The following is a 25,458-nucleotide window of genomic DNA, read 5'->3' on the forward strand; positions in this document are numbered from 1 at the left end:
ATGAGTGTGAGCAGGATTAATCTACTGCTAATTAGATCTAGGGCACTGGGGTGAGTTTCCATTTAGAACAACCCTCTATCCTTGGTGTCTATATTTTCTTTCTCAGAGATTTATTCTATTGTTTGAATCAATGAATCAATTCATTGAAACAATCAATTCATTTTTGAATCAATGAATGAATTTTCACTTAAAACAGTCCATTATATTCTAATAACATTTAGTTTTATTGTCACATTTTTTTTTAAATGTGCTTCTTGAAAGACTTGTTTTAAGCCAGATTATATGACAATTTTCTGCAAATTAATGAATTTATTTTATATATTAATGCCCTAGAATTGCTATAAGATCTCTGCAGGAGATCTTTAGTCTTTCCCTTTTTATTATTTAACAATATTTCATGCCAGACCAGTGGTTTTTAAGTCTTTGAAGCACAGACAACCTTATATACCAAATGTATCCAGATTATCTAGTTGAAGCACAGCTCAAGATGGTAATTTAGATTTTAGGTAATTTTAAATGTTCAAAATGATTCTGTTTTCATTATGTTTACACTCCTACTTCCTGGAATTTGCAAATTTGCGATGGCCTTCCAATCACAAAGAACCATCCAACTTGCTTCCTGTAATGGAATCTTATGCCATAGTCTTTCTGACTGGTGATGAGCTGAATTTACCTGCAGGCCAGTCTCTTGTCAGAGTAATAGGTATGCTCCGTATACTTGTTATGATTTGTTTCCCCCTTCTCCTTCAAGAAAAGCAAAGGAAAATTTGTTTGAACAAAACAGAAGTTTTTCCAACGGCCATGTAGTTTTTGAAAAACAGCAGCTGGAGTTGGACTCAGTTGTCGAAGAAACCATAACAGGAGATTATGCCTTAATCATCAATGGCCACAGTTTGGTGAGTTTGCTTAAGGCTCTTGTTCTTTCTTTTCCTTTATTCCAATAATTGTCTCTTTTGTGCTGTCGTAATGAGATCTCCTTTTGTGTTTTCCAAACAAATGACACTACTAGAAATGAGGGTATACACGATGGTTTCCTGTTTGCAAGGGGAAAGGAAGTTTCTGATACATATTTCATACATTATTGCTTGAACCACCGCAGTGAAAGGGAGGTTCCAAAGAAATACTGTATTCACAGAATATCCATCTTATGTGAGTGACTGTAAACCATTAGCAGTATTGTTTAAGTGCTTTTCTAAGGAGAGTGTCACAGCTCACTGTTATTTAATTAAACTAACGCAACTGTTGGATGTATTGCAATTACTGTTTTGCTGATGTTTGTGATTTGGCAGAGCACAACCTGATCTTCATATAATTACCACACCAAATTACTGCCATTAAGATACCTCTGGTGGTTTTTCTAAATAGCAGTATTTTACAGCAATGCCAAACAATTTGCTTTGATTAGGAAATCTGGTTCTTGTCGTAATAGAATAAACTTGCATTGTGCTTTTAATGTAGTTCAGGTTCCAAATCTTGAACAAATATCAAAACACTCCTCTGAGTTTCTAATTTAGAAGACAAAAGCTCTGATTGCACTCCAGTGAAATTATCATTTATATGCCCAAAGAGCTAATCTCACATCTTTCCCCAGCTTTGATGATCATTTTTCACTTTTGGAGTTTGGAAAATAAATGTATCTTCTTGTAGACAGTTTCTTAGAGGACAAAAGAAGTTGGATATGGCTATATTTTATTTTCCCCCTTGTGATCAGCTGTCTGTTAGCTTTTAGTGCTTAGAGCATTATCCAGCTGGATTCCAGACGTAATGATGTGTTGCCTTCTACACCATGGAAAGTTACAGAGCTCAGCTGCAGGCCAAGCTCAGTTGAAAGTTTGTCCAGATGACACGAACTTCTCCCTTGCACAAATGAGCAGCAACTGAAAATTATAAGCCTGTCAACTGGGGCTTGGAGCTGGTGGCCTCCAGGCTGAACTTCCCAGGGACTACACTATGGAAAGGTCCCTAATGAGTGGTGCTTTGACTTTCCCTCAGGCTCAAAGAAGCCAGTGTGTGGTGGGTTAGACTACCCAGGTGATAAAATATACTGTTCTTCCTTTGTCTCTAAATCTGTTGAAAGGAAGAGCTAAGATAGATGCTCTTCAAGAACTGTTTCAGCTTCAAAGCCTGAAGCTTATGAAACCATGAAATGTCATTTTTCATTTAAGGAGAATGGACCACATTTCTGCTGGTATGGTCAGAAGCTTTTTTCTTTTTCTTTCTTTCTTTTTTTTTTTTTTTTTAAGTAAATCATGATTCCAGTTTGCTTAAATCTTGATGCTTTGTGGAATGTAATTGGGTTCTTCCTTCTCAGAGTCTGACTCTAGGTTTTCACTTGTTGATAATAAAGAAGAAAAAGAAAGAGAAAAGGAGACCATTCTGGGCAAGAAAACCAGTTACATGCTTTCTCTTTCAGAAAGAGAAAGCTAACTCACAGATTCCCTTAGGAATCATAGGCCTTGACGTAAGAATTTTCTACATCAGAGTCATGTTTTATATTTATTCACCCATCCTTTCATTGATATCATGAACATTTATTAAGCATGCTCAAGTCAAGATGCTAGAGCTTGAGGATAAGGATGTGAATAGAACTCGGTTCTTGTTTTAGGGATTGCCATCTAGCAGGAGAGCTGATCTCAAGTGGTATGACAAATACTATATAGAGAAATGAACACAAAGCTTTGAGAGCATAGAGACAGACACATTTAGTTCCTTGTGTGAAAGTCAGGGAACACTTCCTGGAGGAAGTGATGCTTTCAGGCACAGGAGCAACAAGTACAAAGGCACAGAGGCAAGAAAGACCCTGTCATGTTACGGAAACAAGCACTTTGGCATGATGGGAGTACAGAGTAAACTTAAAGATGGTGGTAGAAGCCAGGACTCAAAAGAAACATAGAGGCCAGATTGTGACAGGCTGTGAATATCTTGCTAGAGATTCATTCAGAGATACTGATGACTCAAAGTTGAGGTGGATTCCTGTTTCCTCTCAATGTGTTTACTAAATAATGTACAATGAGATGTTTTCTAGAAAACAAATCACACAGTTAACTGCAAAGGATTATGCTCTCCTTTCCAGTCATTTCTTGGCATACATAAAGGCTGTGGTTATTTGGAGAAGAGCAAGGCTGGAGTTGGTTGGGAACCCTGCCTGAGACACAGGTTGCATGCCACCCTTTTGCACAGGCTTCTCTTGGTTTCAATCACTTTGTTTTTCAAGGGCTAATTTCCAGGTCATCTGCTTTTCATTTGCCCAACCATTGATAACCACAACAACAAACACTAAATATACAAAACAACAATGCAAAGGAAACAAAACTTCCATCACTTAGAACAAAGAAGTCATCATCATTATGTAGTTCTTTCTAAACCTGGTGAGATGGTGGGTAGGCTCAGTCTTTTGCTTTTCTCTCTTTCAGTGGATTCTGGAGATTTTCTGGCATTTAATTATATCTCACCATTGTAGCGTGATAATGTGTTAAGGAGGACACACAAGGGCATTGTGTCTTTTTTTTTTCATTCTAAAATTCCTTGGCACTTAGTAGGAGTTTTGTACTCATCTTTAGTTAGTTGTTCATGTGATTCTGGGTCAACAATGACTTGTTGAAACTTAGTTAAACTGTTTAGAAAATATATCAGTTGAGAAACAAGACATCTCTCATTAATTATTTCTTGTTCTAATCTGGATTTTTTTTTTTTAATAACATAGGCCCATGCCCTAGAAAGTGGTATCAAGGGTGATCTCCTAGAACTTGCCTGCATGTGTAAGACTGTGGTTTGCTGCCGAGTCACCCCACTCCAGAAAGCCCAAGTAGTAGAGCTGGTGAAGAAGTACAGAAATGCTGTCACTTTGGCCATAGGTGATGGAGCCAATGATGTCAGCATGATCAAAAGTAAGGGTATTATTCAGTATGATCTGCTGTATAGCGGGAGTCCTTGGGTTCAGCATTTGGCAAGATGTAATGGAGGTTGCACTGTAATTTAATTTTCCCACTAGTTCTAAAATGAATACTTTATGGATCCAATGCATTCAGCATTACTAGCATTCATTAAAAACAACAACAACAACTTTGTCTTTAATTAAAAGAAAAAGGCTAAAACAGGATATTAATCACCTTATATTGTGTGTTTTTACACTAGAAAAGGATATTGATTTAGGCTAGAAAAGGATATTGATCACCTTATATTGTATAATAACTAGCTATGGTGTAAGGAATGAACACTGGATCCACAGTCCCAACACTTGGGTTTAATCCCAGTTTAGCCACTTACAAACTGTAAAACTTCGGGCAAATGACTGAACTTTTTGTGCCACTTTCCTCTTTTGCAACATTAAGATAAATACCTAACTAATGAGTGTTTCATGAGATAATATATGTGAAAAAAATATAAGTGCTATATCTGTAAGATTTTTGTAGGTAAATAATGACATAAAAGAGATTGTATCTTTGTTCAGGGAATGAAAATGTTCCTCTTTTCCTTTGTAGGTGCTCACATTGGTGTTGGCATCAGCGGTCAGGAAGGAATGCAGGCAGTCTTAGCCAGTGACTATTCATTCGCACAATTTAGATACCTCCAAAGGCTTCTCCTTGTTCATGGAAGGTGGTCCTATTTCCGAATGTGCAAATTCTTATGCTATTTTTTCTATAAGAATTTTGCATTCACACTTGTGCATTTCTGGTTTGGTTTCTTCTGCGGCTTCTCAGCCCAGGTTGGTAAAAAAAAAAAAAAAGGCACTTTTCTTTCTTTTATTAGATCCCCCTGAATTGCAAATGACTGTTCTTCATGGCTCTTTATTGATAGAGAGCACTTTTGTATATGTCTAATACAAATCACAATATGACAAATAGGTAATTTATAGTTGACTTGAGGTTTAAACACAAAACAATATACATTTATCTGGAATTTTATTTATTTGTTTTATATATATAAATATATATATATGTAACTATATATATGGTTATATAACATAAATATATATATATAAGTTATATAACCATATATAGATATTTATATAACATATATATATAACATATATATATATATAACATATATATAACATATATATATAATATATATATATAATATATATATATATATAATATATATATATATATAAAACCAATGAGTACTCCTTCTTGAGCATTTTAATTTTTATTGAAATATTTTGGTATGATCGCTGATAAACTTGATGTGGAGCTTTAATTCAGAACAGAAGACTAAGAAACACTAACAAGAAATGTTGATGTATCTCTTTTGGGAAGATGGTCACTCACCCAACACATTGACTATGTATGGGCTGAGAGCAAATAAGTTTTATATTAGGGAGAAATAATTGATACCTTGACATCAAGGCTGTTTGACAGCACTTCATCAGATAAAAATTGATAAAATAGATACTGTTTGTAACAAAGAAGAAAAATTAGCAATTGATAAATTAGGAATTAGGGTTCTATTTTTCTATCTTTTCATATCGATTTTATATTTTTATTATTTTTTAATGGTTATTTATGTATTTTGAGAGAGAGAAAGAGAGAACACAAGCAAGGGAGGGGCCAAGATAGGGAGAGAGAATCCTAAGCAGGGTTTGGGTTGCCCATGCAGAGACCGATGCAGGGCTCCATCTTACGAACCATGTGATCATGACCCGAGCCAAAATCAAGAGTTGGGTGCTTAACTGACTGAGGCACCCATGTGCCTCTACTCATATCCATTTTAAAAGATAGTTATTTAGGGGTGCCAAACAGGTGCCTATATAAATAGTGGTTTCATACATTTTTCCCTTTATCTGTGAGGTTGAGATTTCTTAAAATGAGGCACACCTATACCCATTCCTAATGTTCTCTTTTAAGGATAATATACCCAGAACTAAAAGCAGACTATGTTAATATTTTTGTTGATATTTTTTGTAATCTCCAGACATTGAAGTAAAGCAAAAGTCTTGATTTTAGTTTTTCAAAAATTTAGTGCTCAGTTTTCTTAGCCTTAGTTCAGAGAAGGCTGGAGAGGGACTTACTTGCTCATAATCTCACCTTGTCCAACAAAAACAAATGTGAGAATGTGGCCTGTGCCTTCCTAGGCTGGGGACTTCTCCTCCACATAAAAATGAAGCAGGACTATTTGCTAAGCAGTGCTTCCAAGAGATCCAGCTTTCATAGTGCAAAGGTTTGGGGGCTTTTGAAAAATCACTGAACTACAGAGGGACGCCTGTACTCTCATTTAGGCCTCTTAGGATACAGAAGAGTGGTCAGTGATTTGTGTTTATAGACACATGGAGCTTGGATAGCAAGTTTACTTGCCAGAGTTTTCTTTGTTAAACTGTGAAGTTGGAAACTAATGTTCAGTGACTTTTAACCTCTACATTTAGGTGATTTTCTGCTCTGCTTTCAAGATCTGATAAAACTTGTCAGAGTCAGACGTTAAGCAACTAGATTTTCAATCCTGTCACCAGTATTTACCTTTTGAAAGAGAACAGCAAGAGAGAACAGTGATTGTTCTAAAAACCTGAGTATCTGATGATTAAAGCCAGTTGTAAGACACCCCACTGGTCTATGATTAGGTTTCTTAAATGTTTGGTTCAACTTAGCATATTTCTTGTCTGTCTTCCTTCCCTTCCTTCCCTCCCTCCCCTTCTTTCCCTCCCTTCCTCCTTTCCTTTCCTTCCTTCCTTCCTTCCTTCCTTCCTTCCTTCCTTCCTTCCTTCCTTCCTTCCTTCCACCAAAATCTCTAGTTAATTGCACAATCTTTACTTGACCATGTTCAGTCCTGACTGACCCTCTGTGTGTTTTCCTGTGCTGGTTAGTTGGGCTGGACCAGGGGCTATCAAACTTGAACATGCATGGGAATCACTTGAAGGGCTTTTAAAGCACAGCTCCTTGGGCCCCACCCAAGTTTCTGAGTTCAGTAGGTCTGAGGTAAAGCCCAAGAATTTGCATTTCTGACAATTTCACTGGGAGATGCTGATGTTGCAGGTGGGGGACCATAGTTTGAGAACCACAAGACTGGCCAATATAGAAGAAAGTCCAAAGGTATGTTTCCTTGAACTCAGAGCCCGGAATGAACTCCAGTCTGCTTTTTGTTTAGTCCATGCTAGACTCCATTCACCTTTCCTGAGGAGGAGGGGCCAGTTTAGCAAACAACTTATCACCAAAATAGAATTTTTCCAGAGGGCTTAGAATCTCTTTACCCATCCTACAAAAGCCTTCGCCCCTGAGGTTATACATGCACTAATACAGGGTCAGGAAAAAAGGGGGGGTCTGTTTCAGGTCAGAGAGTTGCTTTTCTCAGTTTACCTAGGCTATTGTGTTTTATCCAGCTTACCATAAGCTTCATGAGGAAAGGAAGCATGTCTGAATCATCTGTACCATCCATAATCTTGAATGGAACCTGGCATATAGAAGCATCTGGCCATTTCATGTTGTTGGGTGTTTCTAGAACCTTTTGTGTGCTTGAGGTAGATGCAGCAAGGAGAGTCATTCAGATATGCCTCCAGTCACTCCTTCAGGTTGCTGCTTCCTCTCCCTGAACCCAGGGCTGCCTCTGCAGGCTCTACATCTGGTCCATGTAAATGTATACAGTCTGACCAGCATGGTGGGAGAGGGGGTTGTGTCTTAAGATCTCTGTGATTATGGCATTGATTTCAGAATGCAGAATGATGTTTTGTGTGTGTGTTGTATTGGGTTAATACGAAGTTAATTGGGCCACAAATGATGTATTTCTTAATTATTTGTATATTGCTTCATTATAGGAAAAGCAGTGGATTTCCAGGTTTATTTTGTTTTGCATAGGTTTTGGTTGATTTAAATAGAGCAGGGCAAATCCTCTTTAGGCAGAGGAGCAATCACCTCATAAAACCAATTGAGCTACTGAGGAAGAATCCTGGACAGCTATCTATTTTGCCCTCATTTTTGTGATGATTTGATCAAATTGGGACCCAGGCTTAGACTTATTGAATAAGATCCATTGGTCCCACTATTTCAAACTTCCATTCATTGGATGACTATTTACTAAGTCCCTGGTATGTGTCAGACTGTGGTTGTCTGCTGGTGCTTGTATCCCAGGCATGGTGAAGGATGTCTAAGAGATGCATTCTTAGTGGACATGGCAAAGTGTGATCTCACAAATTTTATTAGCTGTCCACACAGTGGAGAATTCAAGGTTCTATTTTCAGACTTGTCAGAGAAGTAGATAGGCTTGTCATGAGAGTGGCAAGTAGTAATTTGTAACCTTTTGTTGGAGAGGAAAAGGCAGCAAGTCAGTGACAATGCTCGTATAATGGCGTCAACACTATGGTGTCATCTTCTAGGTGGAATCATATTGTCGACACTAACAAGTAGAGATAAAAGCAAATTGCAATTGTAGTTAACACTTAAGTAGCACTTAGTATGTACCAGGCATTGTTTAAATTTTTTGCCTGTATTAGCTCAATATTTGCAATAATCATATGAAGTAGGTTATATAATCATGGTCTATATCAGTTATTTTTAAAATACTTTAAAAAAGTTTAATTGTGATTAAAAACACATAACATAAAATTTAAAACACATCTTAACCATTTTTAAGTATAGAATTCAATGGTGTTAAGTACATTCACAACAGTACATTGTGCAACAGGTCTCCAGAAATTTTTCATCTTGTAAAACTGACACTGTATACCCATTGAAAAACAACTGCCCATTTTTCCCTCCCTCCAGCCACTGGAAACCTCTATTATACTTTGTGTTTCTATGAGTTTGACTGGAAAATGTGAAATGATCCACGTTTTGGTTCACCGATTCTTTCTTTTGCTTGGTTGAGTCTGTTATTGATGTCCTCCATTAAATTCTTCAGGTCAGTCTATATTCTTCAGGCTAGGATTTCTGTTTGTTTGATTATTTGTCTTTCTTTGTTGAACTTCTCATTTTATTCATGCATTGTTTTCCTAATTTCATTTAATTGTGTGTTCTTATAGTTTGCTGACCATCTTTAATAGGATCATTCTGAATTTTTTTTAGTTCATAGATCTCCATTTCTTTACATTCAGTTATTGGAGCTTTATTAGTTTCCTTTGGTAGTGTTATTTACCTAATTTTCATGACCTTGATTCTTTGAGTTGGTATCTGCACATTTGAGCAGGTGATCTCCATTTCCATACTTTACAGGTTTGCTTTAGCAAGGAAAGACAGCTCAGCTCCATTGGGGTACCAGATGGGTCAGCTGGCAGCATCTGTGGGCAGGTGGGGCTTCCTCCAAGTCTCTAGTCACTTCTGTGCTCTGAGGTCAGAGGGACTGTCCCTTGCTGGGCTCTTTGATTGGGCAGCGCTACAGGCTAGGATCTGGAATTGTTCATGTTTGAATGAGGTCTCGGGCTATGCTCCCTGACCAGATGGTACTATTGGCTAGATCCTGTGTTCATGCAGCATTGTAGGCAAGACTTTGTGATTGGGTGGGGCCTCGGCCTATGCCTTGTGATTAGGTGGGCCCACAGAGTGTGCTCCCAAATTGGGCTGGGTAACTGTTTGGTCTCCCTGATCAGATAGGACTGCAGGCTGTGCCCAGGATTGGGTGGGGTCACTGGCTCGGCTCCCTGGCAGGATAGGGCTGAAGGCTGTGTTCAGAAGTTGAGCAGTTCTGCAGGCTGAACTCTGCTAAGGGTGGGCTTGTAGGCTGGGTTCCCTGGCTGGGTGATACGAAGGACTGGGCTTTGAGGCTTCCTAGGGTCACTATTCAGAGTCCCTGGTTATATGGGGCCATGGTGAACTGTCAGGGGGAAAGGCTGCTGGCTTGAGTTCCTGCATAAACAGGGCTGTAGGATGGGCCTCAGGGATATCTGGGGTCTCTGGTTGGGTGGGGCTGGGGCTGTACTCAGCAGTTGGGTGGAGCTATGAATTTTCTTCCCTGCCTAGGTGGGATCATAGACTGGGCTCCATGGCAAATACAGCTCATTGGCTGGGTATTCAAATCAGGCAGAACTGCCAACCAAGCTCCTCGACTAGACATAGCCACAGACTTGGCTCTGCCCTTGGCAGAATCCCCAGCAGGGATCTCTGCTCCAGTGCTGCTGCAAGTAGGAATGAGGTCCATTAATATCTGAGTGCTGGTTATCATAAGCCTCACCTCCCATCTCCATCTCCATCTGATCCTCAGTGGTTGAGCCCTGCAGATTCCCCCAGTAATCCCCACGAGGCAAGACCTGAGTGGGACTATTAGAAGTGTCGTGCAATGCTGGGGGAGCTGGATGTCCTCCTTAGGTTGTCTTTTTCCCACTGGAGAAACCATAGGCCCAAGGGGCTGTCTTGGTAAGGCACTGTGCTAGCCTTGTGGAGGGGGGTGTGGTCACTGTGGAGTTGCTCCTCTTGCCCATCTAATGTGGTGTGATTTCGCTTCAGGTCCTGGTTCTGGGATTTTCACAATGGTGTCTTGTCTGTGTGTAGGTGCTTGTTGGTATTCTTGTCAGGGAGACTGAAGGTGGGGAGGATTTGCATTGCCATCTTGATGACATCACTCCTGAAATCGCTTTTTTTTCCAGAGAGCATTTTTGTGGCTTCTGCCAGTTCTCTGGGGATACTGCCTACCTGAGACCTTTTTCTCTGTTCCAGGACTTTTTGAATTTGAATTGCAAACTCTGATGAATATCATTTGTGGTTCAAATTTTCAGAAGAAACTTTTTGTCTCTTCCTTTAGCTAGTGCCAAGGTTGACATAGGCAGCCCCTTTTAGTGTGAAGATTTGTTCTTCCTTCACTTTCACACTAAGGATTCAGGCCTTTGCTGCCTTAGTTTTATAAGAATGTTAATTCCCCATGTGGTCTAATCTTGGCATCAATAATGATGCCACAATAAATAGTATGTTAAGAGTCAGATTTTGGGGCTCCTCGGTGACTCAGTCAGTTGAGCATCTGACTTTGACTCAGGTCATGATCTCACAGCTCGTGAGTTCAAGCCCTGCGTCGGGCTGTGTGCTGACAGCTCGGAGCCTGAAGCCTGCTTCAGATTCTGTGCCTCCCTCTCTCTGCCCCAACCCACTCGCATTCTGTCTCTGTCTCTCTCAAAAATAAATAAACATTAAATATATACATATATATATATGTGTGTGTGTGTGTGTGTGTGTGTGTGTGTGTGTGTGTGTATATATATATATAAAAGAGTCAGTGAGATTTGGTATTATTACCCAAACTCATTTGGCATGGAACCCCATTTTTCCAAGCAATTTGCATATTGTCCTCAGAACAGATGCCATACAGAATCCACTTTGGGAAATTCTGGAATATATATCTCTATGGCAATGGTTGCAAAAACAGACATCACCCTGCTACTTATCCTGGTTCCATTGTTTTGGAGTCAGGAAGATGTATGGAGGACAAAATGATTCTAAGAATATTATCCCCATTGGAATAAACTATTTATATGTTTCTCCCTTTTAAAAACTTCCATTTTTTAAATTAACTCTAGTCCACTGGACAAAACAGCCTTCTTTTGTATGCTAAAATGGGGTGTTTACATTTAAACTTCTGTAGTCTTTTCAAGTATCCTTGGTTTTTTTCTGATTATAAAAATCATTATATGTGAATATATATCAACTTTTATATATTGGAGACCATACTCTTTGTATCTTTCTCATTCAAAAAAGAAACAAAAACAAAACAAAAAACCAAAACCTGGGGCACCTGGGTGGCTTAGTTGGTTGAGCATCTGGCTCTTGGTTTCAGCTTAGGTCATGATCTCATGGTTTCATGGGTTCAAGCCCAGCATTGGGCTCTGCTCACAGCATGGAGCTTGCTTAAGATTACTTCTCTCCCTCTGTCTCTGCCCCTCCCCCACTCATGCTGTCTCTCAAAATAAATAAACTTTAAAAAACAAACAAGAAGATTTATCACATTTTGAGAAACACTTCTGGTTTTACATTCTTTAAAAAAATGTTATTTTTGTTAATGGCATTCTGAAACATGGACTTATTATAAATCATTTGACAATTCTGGTTTATGAACATTTAAGTTGTTTCTATTTTAAGTTCAATAATTCATTCCTTCCCCATAGCTGTGAGTCACACAACAACGTCAAATTGCTAATAGGAGTATTTGTTTACCATCTTGGGAAGAGAAAACAAAATGATGAATAGGACAAGTATCCTACCCACCTGGAACTCATTTTCTCATCCAGGGAATAAAGAAATGGATGAATAGGTCCAACAGAAAACTATAATGGAAGTTAACATGAGAACATGGGAAAAGGAGAAATGTGTGAGGATCTGGCTTGGTAAATCTCAAGTGAGCCTATGAATATTTTCAGAATTCAGTGGAGGTCTGAAGGTGTGAAGTCTTGCTACCTGCGGGGATTTAGGGGCTAGCTTGTATAAAGGTGTGAGTCAGTAGAGGACTAGGAGAAAAACTGAAACTGAACACTTTGCAACTGACCTGAAGAGTAGTTGAATTTGAAATCTCTTTTCAATTTCTAAAATTCCATTTAAAACCAACTCATTTAGAAACACTTTAAAAACCACATGGCATTGGTGTGTGTGGGCATCTTAACAGTAGTATGTATAGCAAGACATGTCTTGTAGAAAAGGTGTCATGCCACTATGACGATGAGGCCTGTGCTGTTTCCCAGCCCCACCCGCATGTGTGCGCCCTGGTGTGCTAGCAATCTGGGGACTGGCTGTGAGGGTGACATGGATATGGAACTGGGAACGGTAGGGACTGTTGTCTTTACCATTCCCTGTCTTTCTCTAGAAGGTCCTGATTAGCAACAGGTTTAACTGAAAAATCTTTGGGCTTTTTTTCTTCGCTCTGTTTTCCCAAGGACAATATGCTGCAAATGAGGCAACTGAAAATAAAACAACATATTTGGGAGAGACACTAGTCTACAGAAAATGAGAATTTTTAAATAGGGGACATTTTTGCAATGATGCTTCTTTCCCCCAGTTGAAATCATGTAGTTGGCCCCAGGCTTCAAAGCCATGCATTGGGTGATACAGCTTTAGTAGCCCCTACACCTATTAGATAAACACTTCCAGTCTGTCAGTGAAAGCCATCTGAGATCTTCCCACCTCTGCCATCTCTCTCTTATGTTGCTTCAGTGGAATTGAAAGATCCACGGTGAAATGGAGCCAATAGTAATAAAAACTCAGGAGCCTGCCAGATTTCAGAATAGCAGGCATGAGTTTAGAGGCCCTTTCTTGGGAGGCCCGACCCCCAGTCGCTTGTCTGTCCAGTCCTGACAGGAGTGAGGCTCACACACACATCTTCTGACACACCAGTCTAGAATCTTTGAATTCTCATTCATTTAACAAGAATAAACTGAGGGCCAGTTGAGGGCCAAGTGTTCTCCAAGGATACCAGAATGAACCAGAGGGATGCAGTTCCTACCCTTAGGGAACTTACAGTTTGGAAATGATTTTATTTTCATAAATGTGAAACTGATGTTGAATAACTCCATAGTCACTTTTGATGGAAAATTAGAATTTTTCCACAAGACTTTTTTTGAATTAAATTTGTCATGGATGAGCCACATCTTTGGGGCCAACCCTGTCTAATCCCAATATGATTCATAAGTACTTCAGTACTCCTTTCCCGCACCTCTCAATAGATTGCTTTGAAGTAAGCCACTCTGCAGCTGAAAACATCGATCAAATGTAAACAGATTGTGCTTTCTTAGACACAGTGTTGACTTTTAAAAACACCAGTTTAATTTCTTAATGAAGTGACATGTGCTCTTTCTTGACTACGTCGGCCTGTCTCTGGGGGCCTGGTGAATTTTATCCAAGATCTTGTTCTCTGAAGATAGCTCCAAGAGATTCCCATCAATGTCCCATCCTGGTAGGTGGGCTGGGGCAGATGTGCAAGCCAATCCAGCTGTGGTGTGCAAAGCTCCAAGGGGCTGGGGGTGGGACCATTGATTGCCTGTTGGATGGTGGTAGCCTTAGGACATCTCAGATGGATGTTGATGTGATACAGGCTGGTTTGTACTTGGTTTGTGGACTTTCCCCTGGTTAATTTCAGTGCCTGCCTCTGTTGTGGTTGCTTTGGGACACATGGGGAAAGAATCTGCTTGGGAAGGACTACACTCCTTTCACTTGCCTTGCTGGGTGGACTTTCTTTGGGGAAACAGCTGGGACACAGAACAAAAAGTGTCTGTTTTGTTGAAATCTAGAATCTTTACTCTGTCAGGGAATGTTACAGATATTGAGTCCAGCCCCTCCTTTTACAGAGGAGGAGCCTGAGCCCTGCAAGATCTGAGGATCAGTGGTGTGTAAGGCTGGGACTGGACTCCACATCTTCTGACTCTCTCTTCAGTGTTCTCTCTACTCTGTTTGATAAGTGGGCTAATTGTCACAGACTTGGAAGAGAGAATGGCCATAAACTCTTTCCTTCAAAAAATGTTTTCATCCAACCCCTAGTCAGGCAAGTTGTTTGCTTTATTTGATATCTAAAGGAGAAATATCTAACAACACTCAGTACAATGTGACTATGAAGAGAAAATCCGCTCTTATTGAGAGAGAGAGCTCATGTCTTGAGTGGTGTCTCCCAGAGCTTAGGCCCTTAGAAAGGGCAGACTGCCTTCTGGAATCATCTAGAAGCTTGAGGTAATTTTTTTTTCTTTTGCCAGCAAACACTTCTACCAAACTGCCTCTGAGAGAGAATTTAAATATAATCTATCCTGGTGAGATTTCCAACAAAGTGTCTGGATCAGAGGAGTTTGGATAAAGGTCAGAGAAAACTCTAAACTGAATCATGGACCCTTTTGTAACAACATGCATTATCCCAATCTGTTATCAAAGCCTGCATGGCTTTCATGGAATCCACTGTGGGCCTGTCTACACCACTTATATGACTAACTTATTTTAAAAGCACCCTATACCTCAGCATTTTTAAGAAAGATGAACCATCCCCCACCAGGAACAGAACCAAAAAATAAAAACCACCCCACCATTGGTTGAAGTCCTATTTAGGAAATTCACGTCTGCAACTATGCAACTACTGGCACCGGTACTCAAGGGGTGATACTATCTGATGATGATTTATCATTGTCAGTGAGATACAGAGCTGTGTATGTTTTTTTTTTATTCTGCTGTGATATGGAAACAATTATCTTGTCAAATCAAGAAAAACTTTCGTTCTGTCAAACAATATAAGAAAACTCAAAAAATTTGAAAGTGAAATTTTAGAGTGCGACTAATCTCCAGGCTTTGATGACTCATGGTTGTGGTTACCTGTGAGTCCATCTCAACCTGGCATGGTGGTTCCTTTCCCCTTTGTCTTCCAGATGTGCTCTGTGGAAAACCTGGGGAGGGGTGGGTGCTTAGGCTGGGGCCATTCTTCCTGGCTCCTGCTAGTGGGTTTCTGTTAATTACACAAATCAGTAACAGATGTGCTGAGACTGAGCACCTCATACTTATTCCTCAATGTGTTTTCTTTAAATGAAAAATATTTTTTAAGGCCAAAAAGAAAAATATCATTATATAGTTTTCCTCTACAACACACAGCAAAAGGCAGAGGGGAGGTACATGGTGTCTATCCTGTCATTTGAACAAGGAGCTAAGCCAATGGTCTCAGAGTGGAAAGCCCTTGGTAGGTGTTTAAGAGCCATATTAAGGTATATTTAAATGTGGTTTTCTATAAATCACAGATTGTGTATTCCTCAAGCTGTTAGATTGTAATTTGTAGCTGGAGTATTTTTACTCTATATAAAATGGTTGATAAGGTTGATAAATTGCTTCCACAAAGAAGGGAGCAAGGAGAAGCTTTCCTTAAAGAAAACAGGAAAGTTGGAAAAATGGAGAACTCTTCTCTCCCTTTTTTTTTTTTTTTTTCTGATCTGTGAAGAGACACATGTTTCCAAACAGACTAGTGGTATCTCACAGGAGCATGGCTTTTATCTCTTATTCAGAGTATTGGACATGGGAAAAGAAAATTTGGAAGTAGAGGGGGGGTATGGCTGCCCCTAAGAGTCCAAGAGCCCTAGGACAGATACTTTTACACAGAACTTTTGTTTATAATTTGAGTCACCCAAAATCAGAGTGCTGCCGCCATTTGACTGGTCTAGTCTCAGACCAGAATGCTTCCCACATCAGAGGCTCAAAGTAGCCATTTTCCCTCCTTTCTCTACCTCCTCCATCTCTTGGGGGCATCTGGGCAACCTACGTGTGTGAGCATGTGTGTTTGAGATGGAGGTGGTGGAGATAGGTGGTAGAGGGCTTGAGCATGTCTCGAAGGGGAGAAGCCCAGATGAGTTCCATGTGGGTTGTCATCTGGGCTAGTGTGTCCCACCCAGCTAGTCCTAGTCACCAGAGGGGGACTTAAAAACTTTCTGAGGTTATCTAAGGACCTTAAGGAGAAGAGGAACATATTTACTAGGATAACTATTTAAGTAGTTAGAGATCTGTTACAAGGAGCGGAAGAAGTCTATTGTAGAAGAAATACTGCTTGTGACTTTAATTTTTGTGGTGGCCCCTAAAGCCTAAACTGTGTTAAGCCAGTGCACATCACCCAGGAAGGTGTTGTTTTGTTTTGTTTTAATTTTTTTAAATGTTTGTTTATTTTTAAGACAGAGTGTGAGCAGGGAAGGGGCAGAGAGAGAGGAAGACACAGAATCTGCAGTAGGCTCCAGGCTCCAAAGCTGTCAGAATGGAGCCTGATGCAGGGTCAAACTCATGAACCGTGAGATCATGACCTGAGCTGAAGTCACATGCCCAACCAACTGAGCCACCCAGGCACCCCTGGAAGGTGTTTTTATTTTTTTTTAGGTGAATGACTCAGGTTAACACATTTTGGTAGAGCCTGCAGCAAAACTAGAGCTGAAGAGTGATTGATATAATTAAGTTTTCATAAGGAAGATGCTTATCAAGATAATTCATTTCCTTTAAATCTTGTCCTAATTTTCTATTGATTTCATTAATATAGTAGTTTATTATAAAAATAAATGTGGCTGTAGCAATAAAGAATTGTATTTTCATAATTATAATTAGTGGAGAAATATACCTTTTTCTTTATTCATTAAACCTACCATTCAAAGCTTGGAACCTTGAATGCTCCTCCCTCCTTTCCTTCTCCTTTCCTCCTCTTCCTCCCTTTCTCCTCCCCTCCCTCCTTTCCATATATGATAAAGGTGTTCACTAACTGAGCACTCTCTGTCAGGTGCTGCTGTACTGGCATTTGTTCATTTGGTTGAATATTAAAGGCCTCCCTCAAATCCCCACTTTATAACTTAGGAACCTAAGACTCAGAGAGACTGAGTATGTTACTGAAGGACACACAGTTCTGTTGTCTGATTCCAATGCCCTTACACTTAACACGCCAGCATCCTTGTGTTGCATATTCGCCATGTGCCAGGCACTGATGTAGGTTCTTGGGCCCCCACAGATGAATAAATCCTATAACATGCTCCCAAGGAGCTTTCAGCCTAGTGGGATGGGACTAGAAATCAGTGCATAGGGCCTCCTGTGTGGCTCAGTTGGTTGAGCATCAAACTCTTGATTTTGGCTCAGGTCATAATCCCAAGGTCATGGGATCAAGCCCCACATCACTCAGTGTGGAGCCTGCTTAGGATTCTCTCTTTCTCTCTCTCTCTCTCTCTCTCTCTCTCTCCCTCTGCCCCTCTCCCCCACTTATACATGCCCTCTATCTCACATAAATAATTGCAAGTTGAATTATGAAGCAGTGAGGTGTGTGTCATGGGACCACCAAGGAGTGGCCTGGAACCCAAGCCTAGAGGGTAGGAGTGGGCAGGGCTCAGAAAGGCTCTCTGGAAGATCTGTTCCTGGGCCAACCCTTCCAGATCAATCATAGTGAAGCAGTTGAGGAATAAGAAGATGGGCATCCTAGGAGGGAGGACATCAGGAGGAAAGTCACAGAGGTAAAGGGCTGGGCAGAAACACAAGCTATGTGTAATGGTTAAGTCAGTGGGATTTGGGGCTTAAATTGATGTGTTGGAGAGAAGGAGAAATAGCAGATTTTTGGCTGGGGCTCTGGGATGAATGTAGCAGTGTCAGAAACAGATATAGGGAACATAGGAAGAGGGCCTGGTTAAGGTGGTGTGAGAATGAGTTCAGGTCTGGACATACTGAGTTTGAGGAGCTGTGCCACATCCTTGGGTCAACATTTAGTGGCAAGTTAAATATGTAATGTTTACAAAAAGTTGTAAAGTAATTAACTCAGCAAATATTTATAGAGCACCTACCATTGACAATGTTCTAGGCACTGGAGTTACAGATGTAAAGTCTCTATTGCATGGAGATTATATCCTAGTGCGATAAAGACAGATAATAAAGAAGTAAATCAGTAAGAAAATTTCAGAATTGTCATTGAAAAAAGAATGGGGTCATGTAAAAAGTCTCATGGAGTCCAACCTGAGTGTTCAGAGGAAACTTTCATATGGATACTCTGGGGTTAAAGTATTCCAGGGAAAGGGCATAGCAAGTGCGAATCTCCTGAGGTAGGCAGGAATGAACTCAGTCCTAGAGAAAGGTAATCAGTGAAGCTGAGGCTGAGGGAGGGGAGGGGGTGTGGTGAGTGAGGCTGAAGAGGAAGGCAGCCATGGGATCAGGAAATGCTTTAGGCGTCTGGGAAGAGTCTGGATTCCATCTCATGTGAAATGGGAAGCCATTGGAGGGTTTGGGCCTGGGTAAATGCTAACGTTATCATTTGAGATGACAAAAACCAGCATACGAATTGTATTTCTTGTATACTCTCAACCAAATAAAGCAGTGTGAGGAACCGGCCTTTAAGGAAACTTGCCAAAGGATACCATGGATAGAGAGAAGTGGCTTCATGTGGTGGTCAGTGTTGTGAAGGCTGAAGTCAGAGTCCCAGGGTAGGAACATGGTCCTGACACTTGCTCTGCCAGCAGTTCTCAAACCTTTGTGATCTGAGGACTGGATCTATCGATATTCATCATATTAGAAATTAAAAAGGAGAAAACATTTAAACATTCCTTTTAATTCATTAAAAAAATGAACCTATGACATGTTTACCTAAATGACATATATTAATGAAAAAAAAAAGATTGTATTTTCCAAAACAAAAAACAAGTTAGTGAGAAGAGTCATTTTTTTATACTTCATTTCTTACTATTGGCACTGCAGGAGGCAGCTGGGTTCTCATATCTGCTTCTGTGTTCAGTTGGTTATGATATCACAAGTCATGTACACTCATGGGAGAATGACAGTGAAAATGAAATATACATAACTGCTTAGTATCATTGTGAAAATAGTCCTGACATGTGGATCTCCTAAAAGTTTCCTAGGCTATACTTTGAAAATCTTTGTGTTGGGGGATGACGTTGGACAGTCTCCTAACCTTGATGAGCCTTAGTTTCCCCATCTTTAAATTGAGGTCTGCTAATAGTACCAATCCCATAGGGTCATTGTGAGGACTTAACGAGTCAGTATGTGTTGAGCGCTTAAAATAGTGCCTGGTACATAGCAGGTGCTCAGTAAGTATCAGCTAATTTTATTTTTGTTACTGTGATTCTGAGTGGCAGTAAAAAATCTTCCAAGAAATTGCAAAAACTCATTTAAATTTTATTTTCACTGGCCCTTCTCTTCCTGTCCTCTCTTGTTCCAATTGTTAAATGAGGTTTCAAATCTGATTACCAGCTTGCAAATGCCACTGCCAAATAACTATAGGTTTTAATGCTAACCTGTTTGTAGTAATGATGGCACTTTGTGCCATAATTTCCCAGATTCTTTCTTTCTTCATAATACCTGAAATCATCTCTTCTCAGCTAGTGGAAGCTGAATGGTGGAGGAGGTGGAGGAAGAGGTGATTTTACAGCATCAGTTTCTGCCTGGGGCTATAAGACTTCAGTTTGACTGCTTTTCCCCTCTTATATTTTCCACTGTAATCATAACATCAATTGATATATCAGGGAATGAAATTCAGATGTCATCATCAAATAGTTGATTTGTGTCAGGGTTTTTGTTTTGTTGTTGTTGTTGTTGTTGTTTGTTTCTTGATAGGGGCAAGCAAAATTGTCAATCTTGGTTTCACAATGGAATTACCTGGGAAATTTTTTAAAACTACCAATGCCTAGATCATCCCACCCCCTCAAAGACAGTGACTGAACTGGCCTGGGGTGTGATATGGGCATCAGGATTTTTAAAATCCTCCTAGTGTCCAAAGTATCACCAGGTAATGACTAAAACAAAAGGCCACATATTTCCTTTTTTATTGTAAAATATAATGAATCCACAGAGTGTGTAATACTCAAATGACAGCTTAACAAATTGTTGTAGGATGAACACCCATGTAGCCATCATCCACTTCAAGAAACAGAACTTTGCCAAACCTCCAAGGCTCCCCTTGCTTTTTCTCAGTTATGCTCTTTTTTCAACTCTTTAGAGATAACCATTACCTTGACATTTTATCATCACTTTGTTGCTTTGTTTTAAAATTTTCCCATATGAGCATGAATCCTTAACACAGAGTAGACTGACACATTTTTGAATTTTATTAATATGGAACTGTACTTTGGCTGGTTTCTTTTGCTCAACCTTCTATATTTTTAAAATTCATTTGTATTTTTTTAAGCTTATTTATTTTGAGAGAGAGAGAGAGAGAGAGAGCGCGTGCGCACCAGAGAGATTCCTGAGCAGGCTCCATATTGTCAGCATGGAGCCTGACATAGGGCTCAAACCCACAAACTGTGAGATTATGACCTGAGCTGAAACCAAGTGCTGACGCTTAACCAACTGAGCCATCCAGGTGCCCCTTGTGGTGCGTGTGTGTGTGTGTGTGTGTGTGTGTGTATGTGTGTGTGTGTGATATAGGTGTAGTTCTTTGCTTTTCATTATTCTATAGTATTCCATTATATCAATATGCCACAATGTCTTTCTCCATTCCACTCCTGATGAATGTTTTGGTTGTTTCTGGTTTGGGGCTATTATGACCTGTGCTGCTATGAGCATTTTCTTGTGTCTCCTGGTACACAAAGGCAGATACTCTGAACGTGTATCTAGAAGTAGAATTGTTGCTCATCCAAAGAAAGTGAAGAGAGGCCAAGCAACAGTTCTGGTGGACTTTCAGGGTATATAGGAGTTGGTGTGTGGGACCCTGTTAACATTCCCACTCTGGGCTGGGTGCCTGGAAGTGTGTACTGCTCTGAGCCACAGGCCCTGGGAGTGTTGATGGTCTGTCTATAGGAGGCAGCTGAGAAGCTCATGATCATTTGTTTCTGGTTGTTGCCTAGGACTAGAAGGACAAGTTTCATGCCCATCAAGGGTAGAGATCTTCATGAAACTCTTGAGAAGCCTCTTGGCAATAGGGTCACAGGCTGCACTATGACAGGACAGCTGGCTGGTCCCCCAAACATCAAGCCTTCTATCCTCAGCATCTGCTAGAAGGAAGCAAATAGTCTCTGGAGAAAGAGAACATTTTCCTAGACCTTAAAGTAGTTCTTAAGTGCTGATTTCTCTCCCTGATCTTAACAGGCAATTTCCTTCTGTATTGTTAGTTCATTGATGCTTTGATAGAGATGTGCTTTGCTTTCTTTTTTCTCAACTTTTTTTCATTATCTTCAGTGGGCAGTTTGTTATAAATCAATTGTATGGCACATGCCCTCATCCTATACGAACACCGTAAACCCAGGCTTGTTTCGGAGATCTCTGCTAAAATACCCTGAGGGCTTCCAGGGAATGATGATGAGCTAGCTCTTCCATTCTTTTCTCATGGTTGTCTGAAGCTCTGGGCTACTGCCCTGCCATTCAGCAGGTTTTCTTTTGCCACATTGAGTCTGCGATCCTCTAGATGGCTGTTGGTGTTCTGTGTTACTTTGCTCCAAGCATGGACATAGGCTGGGGTATGCTAGAACTGGTCCATATTGGTTCATAAAGATAATTGTTTAGTTTTGAGAAATTATGTGAGCCAGTGTTTAAACACAGCTATTACTAAAAATTGAATTATATAAACTTAACAGAGGACCATGGGGGAAGGGAAGGGGAAAAAAAGAGTTTCAGAGAGGGAGCCAAACCTAAGAGACTCTTGAATGCAGAGAACAAACTGAGGGTTGATGGGAGGAGTGGGGGAGGTGGGAAATGGGTGATGGGTGTTGAGGAGGGCACTGTTGGGATGAGCACTGGGTGTTATAAGCCGCAAATCACAGGAATCTACACTCCAAACCAAGAGCAAACTGTATACACTGTATGTTAGCTAACTTGATAGTAAATTTTAAAAATAAATAAATAAATAATATTGAAGCAAAGTTTATCAATCCTCAAAACTCATCACTTTCTAATTATTTTACCATGTTTTACTATTTATGCAGCTGAGGTTATTTATGTCTATCGGATATATATGATGGAAGTGATATCGCTGCATAAAGAGCCATGGGAGAAATATTTACACCATGGAAATTGGTAAATGCTCCACATTGGGCCTTTTTTTTTTTTTAAGAGCCTGTTGTTAAATACTTAATATATTTACTGGACATAGGACACCTTTTCAAATCCTTACAGCAGAGTTCAGACAGACTCAAAGAATACAGTTTAACAGGACTCAAAGGATTATGAAAGTAAATGATCAATTAGAGAACTTAATAACTGGTAATTAGAAGTGGCCATTCTGAGTCATAACCCTATTCTTGTTGATAGCAGTCCCCAATGATGCTGTCTCATCTAAATCCTGTATTGGCTATTTATTGGTGGTAGAATTCAACTTTTCTGCCTATTTTTGACCTACCCTCAAAAACAATGATGTTGAACAGATCTTTCCTACATGGATTCGAGGCCTCAACTCTGAGACACACAAAGAATAAAACAGTTTCTTTCCTCTCTCATCTACCCCACTCCTCGTTTTCTCTTTTCTGTTCTCATTTTTCTTCCTGCCCTGACATTGAACTCTCTCCAAGATGATTGACAGCAGGAATGTCCATGTTCCTTACTTCTTCCCACAGGGCTAACCTTGCTCAGAAAACAGTAATCAATATATTTCAGTGTCTGGTTTATTCAGTGTTGAATAAAGCCACCTGTGGAACTTCAGCAAAATAGTCCAGGTTGAGATTTGGCCTTTGAAAATTGGCCTTCATTTCTCCTTCTCTTGAATAAATATACACCCATCTCAAGAATAAACAATGACGCTAAGATAGGGTAGTCCAAATCCATATTTAGCAGTAAAGAAACCAAAATATTCTCTCTTTGGTATAATCTACACAGGACATAACTTAATGGATTGCCTTATTTACATAACTATATGGAAACTACCTTCAGGTCCTCTGTCCAGAACATTGCATTTAAGATTCCTCATTGTTTTCGGAACTCCCCTAAGAAGAACATGTACTTTAGAATATATTCAAAACTCAGCACTTCTCCCTGCTGGTCACCTGACTTCCCTCTTTCATCTGGCTTCTACAGTAGTCTCCTAAATGGTTTCTCAGCTTCCACCACTGCCCCTCTTCAGTCTATTCTTAGCACAGCATCCGGAGTGCTTCTGTTAAAATATAAATTAGATCAGGTTGTCCCTTTGCTCAAAATTCTCTAATGTCTTCCCATTTCACTTAGGGAATAAGCCATAGTTACCTACATAGGATCCAACTCCTTCTTTCTTTGACATCCATTATTTTCCCTGTAGGTCACTCACTCTTCTCTATCCAATTGGACTGCCTTGCTGTCCTCTGAACAGATGCTATCTTTCCTTGGGGATTTCTCATGGGATCTACTTGTAGTATGGAATGCTCCTGTCCCAGAAAGCTGCATAATTCAATCCCTTATTTCATTCAGATCTTTTCTCAGTGTCACTTCTTAGTGACATTTTTGCCAGTCACCTTATTACAATTACAACCCTCCCTATCTACCTTTCCTATCTGCCTTTCTTCCCTAGTATTTATCACTTGTATATATGTATATATAACTTGTTTATTGCTTGTTTTCTGCCACCCTTAGAATGCAAATTTTATGAAGAATTTGTGTCTGATTATAGCATGTTGAATTACCGTTGCCTAAAACCTAGCACCTGGTACAAAATAGATTTTTGATAAATATTGAGTGAATGGATGGATGAATGTATGATAGAGTGGTAGAACAGACATTGGTTAGGAGCTGGAGACCTAGGTTTTGGTTTTGCCTTTTCCAGTGATAAGCTCTACAGTACTTACTACATTTTGTTTCTACATGTCTGTGTAGTTCTCAACAAAATGGGAATACAACAACAGTTTCACATGCCTCACCAATTTTTAGTGAGGCTCATGCAAGGAAGTACTCTGTACAAGTGTATGGGGTATTTTATTTGTCTAACTTGTTTATACCCAGTATACTGAGCAGCTAGCTCCATGCCCACTTTATTTTAAACCACTCCCAAGAAAAAAACTCTCCATTTGAACACAGGGTAGGGCTGACACATTCATTTCTGCATCTCCCTCTGAATATTTTAGTGGGTCCTTTACTTATCACTTAGATCAGATCATTAGATTTACTCTAAAAGCCATTGAGGGGGCACCTGGGTGGCTCAGTCGGGTGAGCGTCCGACTTCAGCTCAGGTCATGATCTCACGGTTCATGAGTTTGAGCCCCGCGTCCAGCTCTGTTCTCATAGCTCAGAGCCTGTTTCAGATTCTGTGTCTCCCTCTCACGCTCTGTCTCTTTCTCTCAAAAATAAATAAACGTTAAAAAAAATTTTTTTTAAATAAAAGCCATTGAGAACCTGAAGAATTCAATAGCTCCCCACAGGGCCAGGGCCTTCTATGTGTCTAGTGGTATCTTGGGTGTTCTGCATATGTGATCTCCTTTCATCTACATGGTAGCTGTGCAAGGAGAGCGTGGCTTTATTTTAAAGATGAAGAAGTTGAAGTTTAGAGGGATCTAGTATCCTACTGAGACAGCAGGGATGATAAGAGACAGAGTCAGGGAAGAACTCATGTCTGTCTGTTGCTAATATCAAACTCTCATGCATCTCAGGAGATTGAGATATTTAATCCAAGAGACTAAAAGTGAATATTCTTCTGTGAATGGTGTTTCTCACTGACATGTTATTTCTTTTTAGACCGTTTACGACCAGTGGTTCATTACCCTTTTTAACATTGTTTACACATCACTTCCTGTTTTAGCCATGGGGATTTTTGACCAGGTATGTATTTTTTTCTGTCTTTATAACTTATTTTACTCTTTTGATGCTTTTTAGTTGTTTCTAGATTCTAAGTAGAAAACACAAGTCATGGAAAGTCCTAGAATTTCAGTTGTTTGAATACATGTTGCATGGATCAGAAACACTTCCAGATCCCCCACATCTCCCAAACGGTCCTCTGATCAAAGTTTGGCTACTCTTTTCTTTGAGACTCACACCCCACATTATTGCTTTAAAGGCTCTGAGACATCCTACATGAAATGGCCTCTAATTTTATGTTGGTCCAGCATTTCCCAGGTTTATAGGACTTTACTTCCATTTATTTATTTTTCATATAGCACCTATTAATATGCCTCAGAACTAGTGCCTTGTGGTTCACATGCTGAGAAATGCTACATTAGCCTCCGAATGCAGAGAACCACATAGTGATAGAAAATCATGG

The 25,458-nt window shown here is 39.9% G+C and overlaps 1 protein-coding gene across 7 annotated transcripts in view; it reads left to right on the forward strand.

Moving 5' to 3' along the window:
• The window catches only part of ATP8B4 (ATPase phospholipid transporting 8B4 (putative)), a 253,329-nt gene that overhangs the window by 209,995 nt on the left and 17,876 nt on the right, over nt 1-25,458 (forward strand). For 6 of the 7 annotated variants that reach the window (XM_019442149.2, XM_019442151.2, XM_019442152.2 and 3 more), the window contains exons 21-24: nt 752-896; nt 3,704-3,887; nt 4,482-4,705; nt 24,936-25,019. In XM_019442149.2, the coding sequence (XP_019297694.1) occupies nt 752-896; nt 3,704-3,887; nt 4,482-4,705; nt 24,936-25,019 (637 nt within the window). The remainder of the gene's footprint in view (nt 1-751; nt 897-3,703; nt 3,888-4,481; nt 4,706-24,935; nt 25,020-25,458) is intronic. The other variant, XM_019442150.2, reaches the window with a different exon arrangement.

This window comes from Panthera pardus, unplaced genomic scaffold, assembly GCF_024362965.1.
Source record: "Panthera pardus isolate Hobbes unplaced genomic scaffold, ASM2436296v1 HiC_scaffold_24, whole genome shotgun sequence".
Lineage (NCBI taxonomy): Eukaryota > Metazoa > Chordata > Mammalia > Carnivora > Felidae > Panthera > Panthera pardus.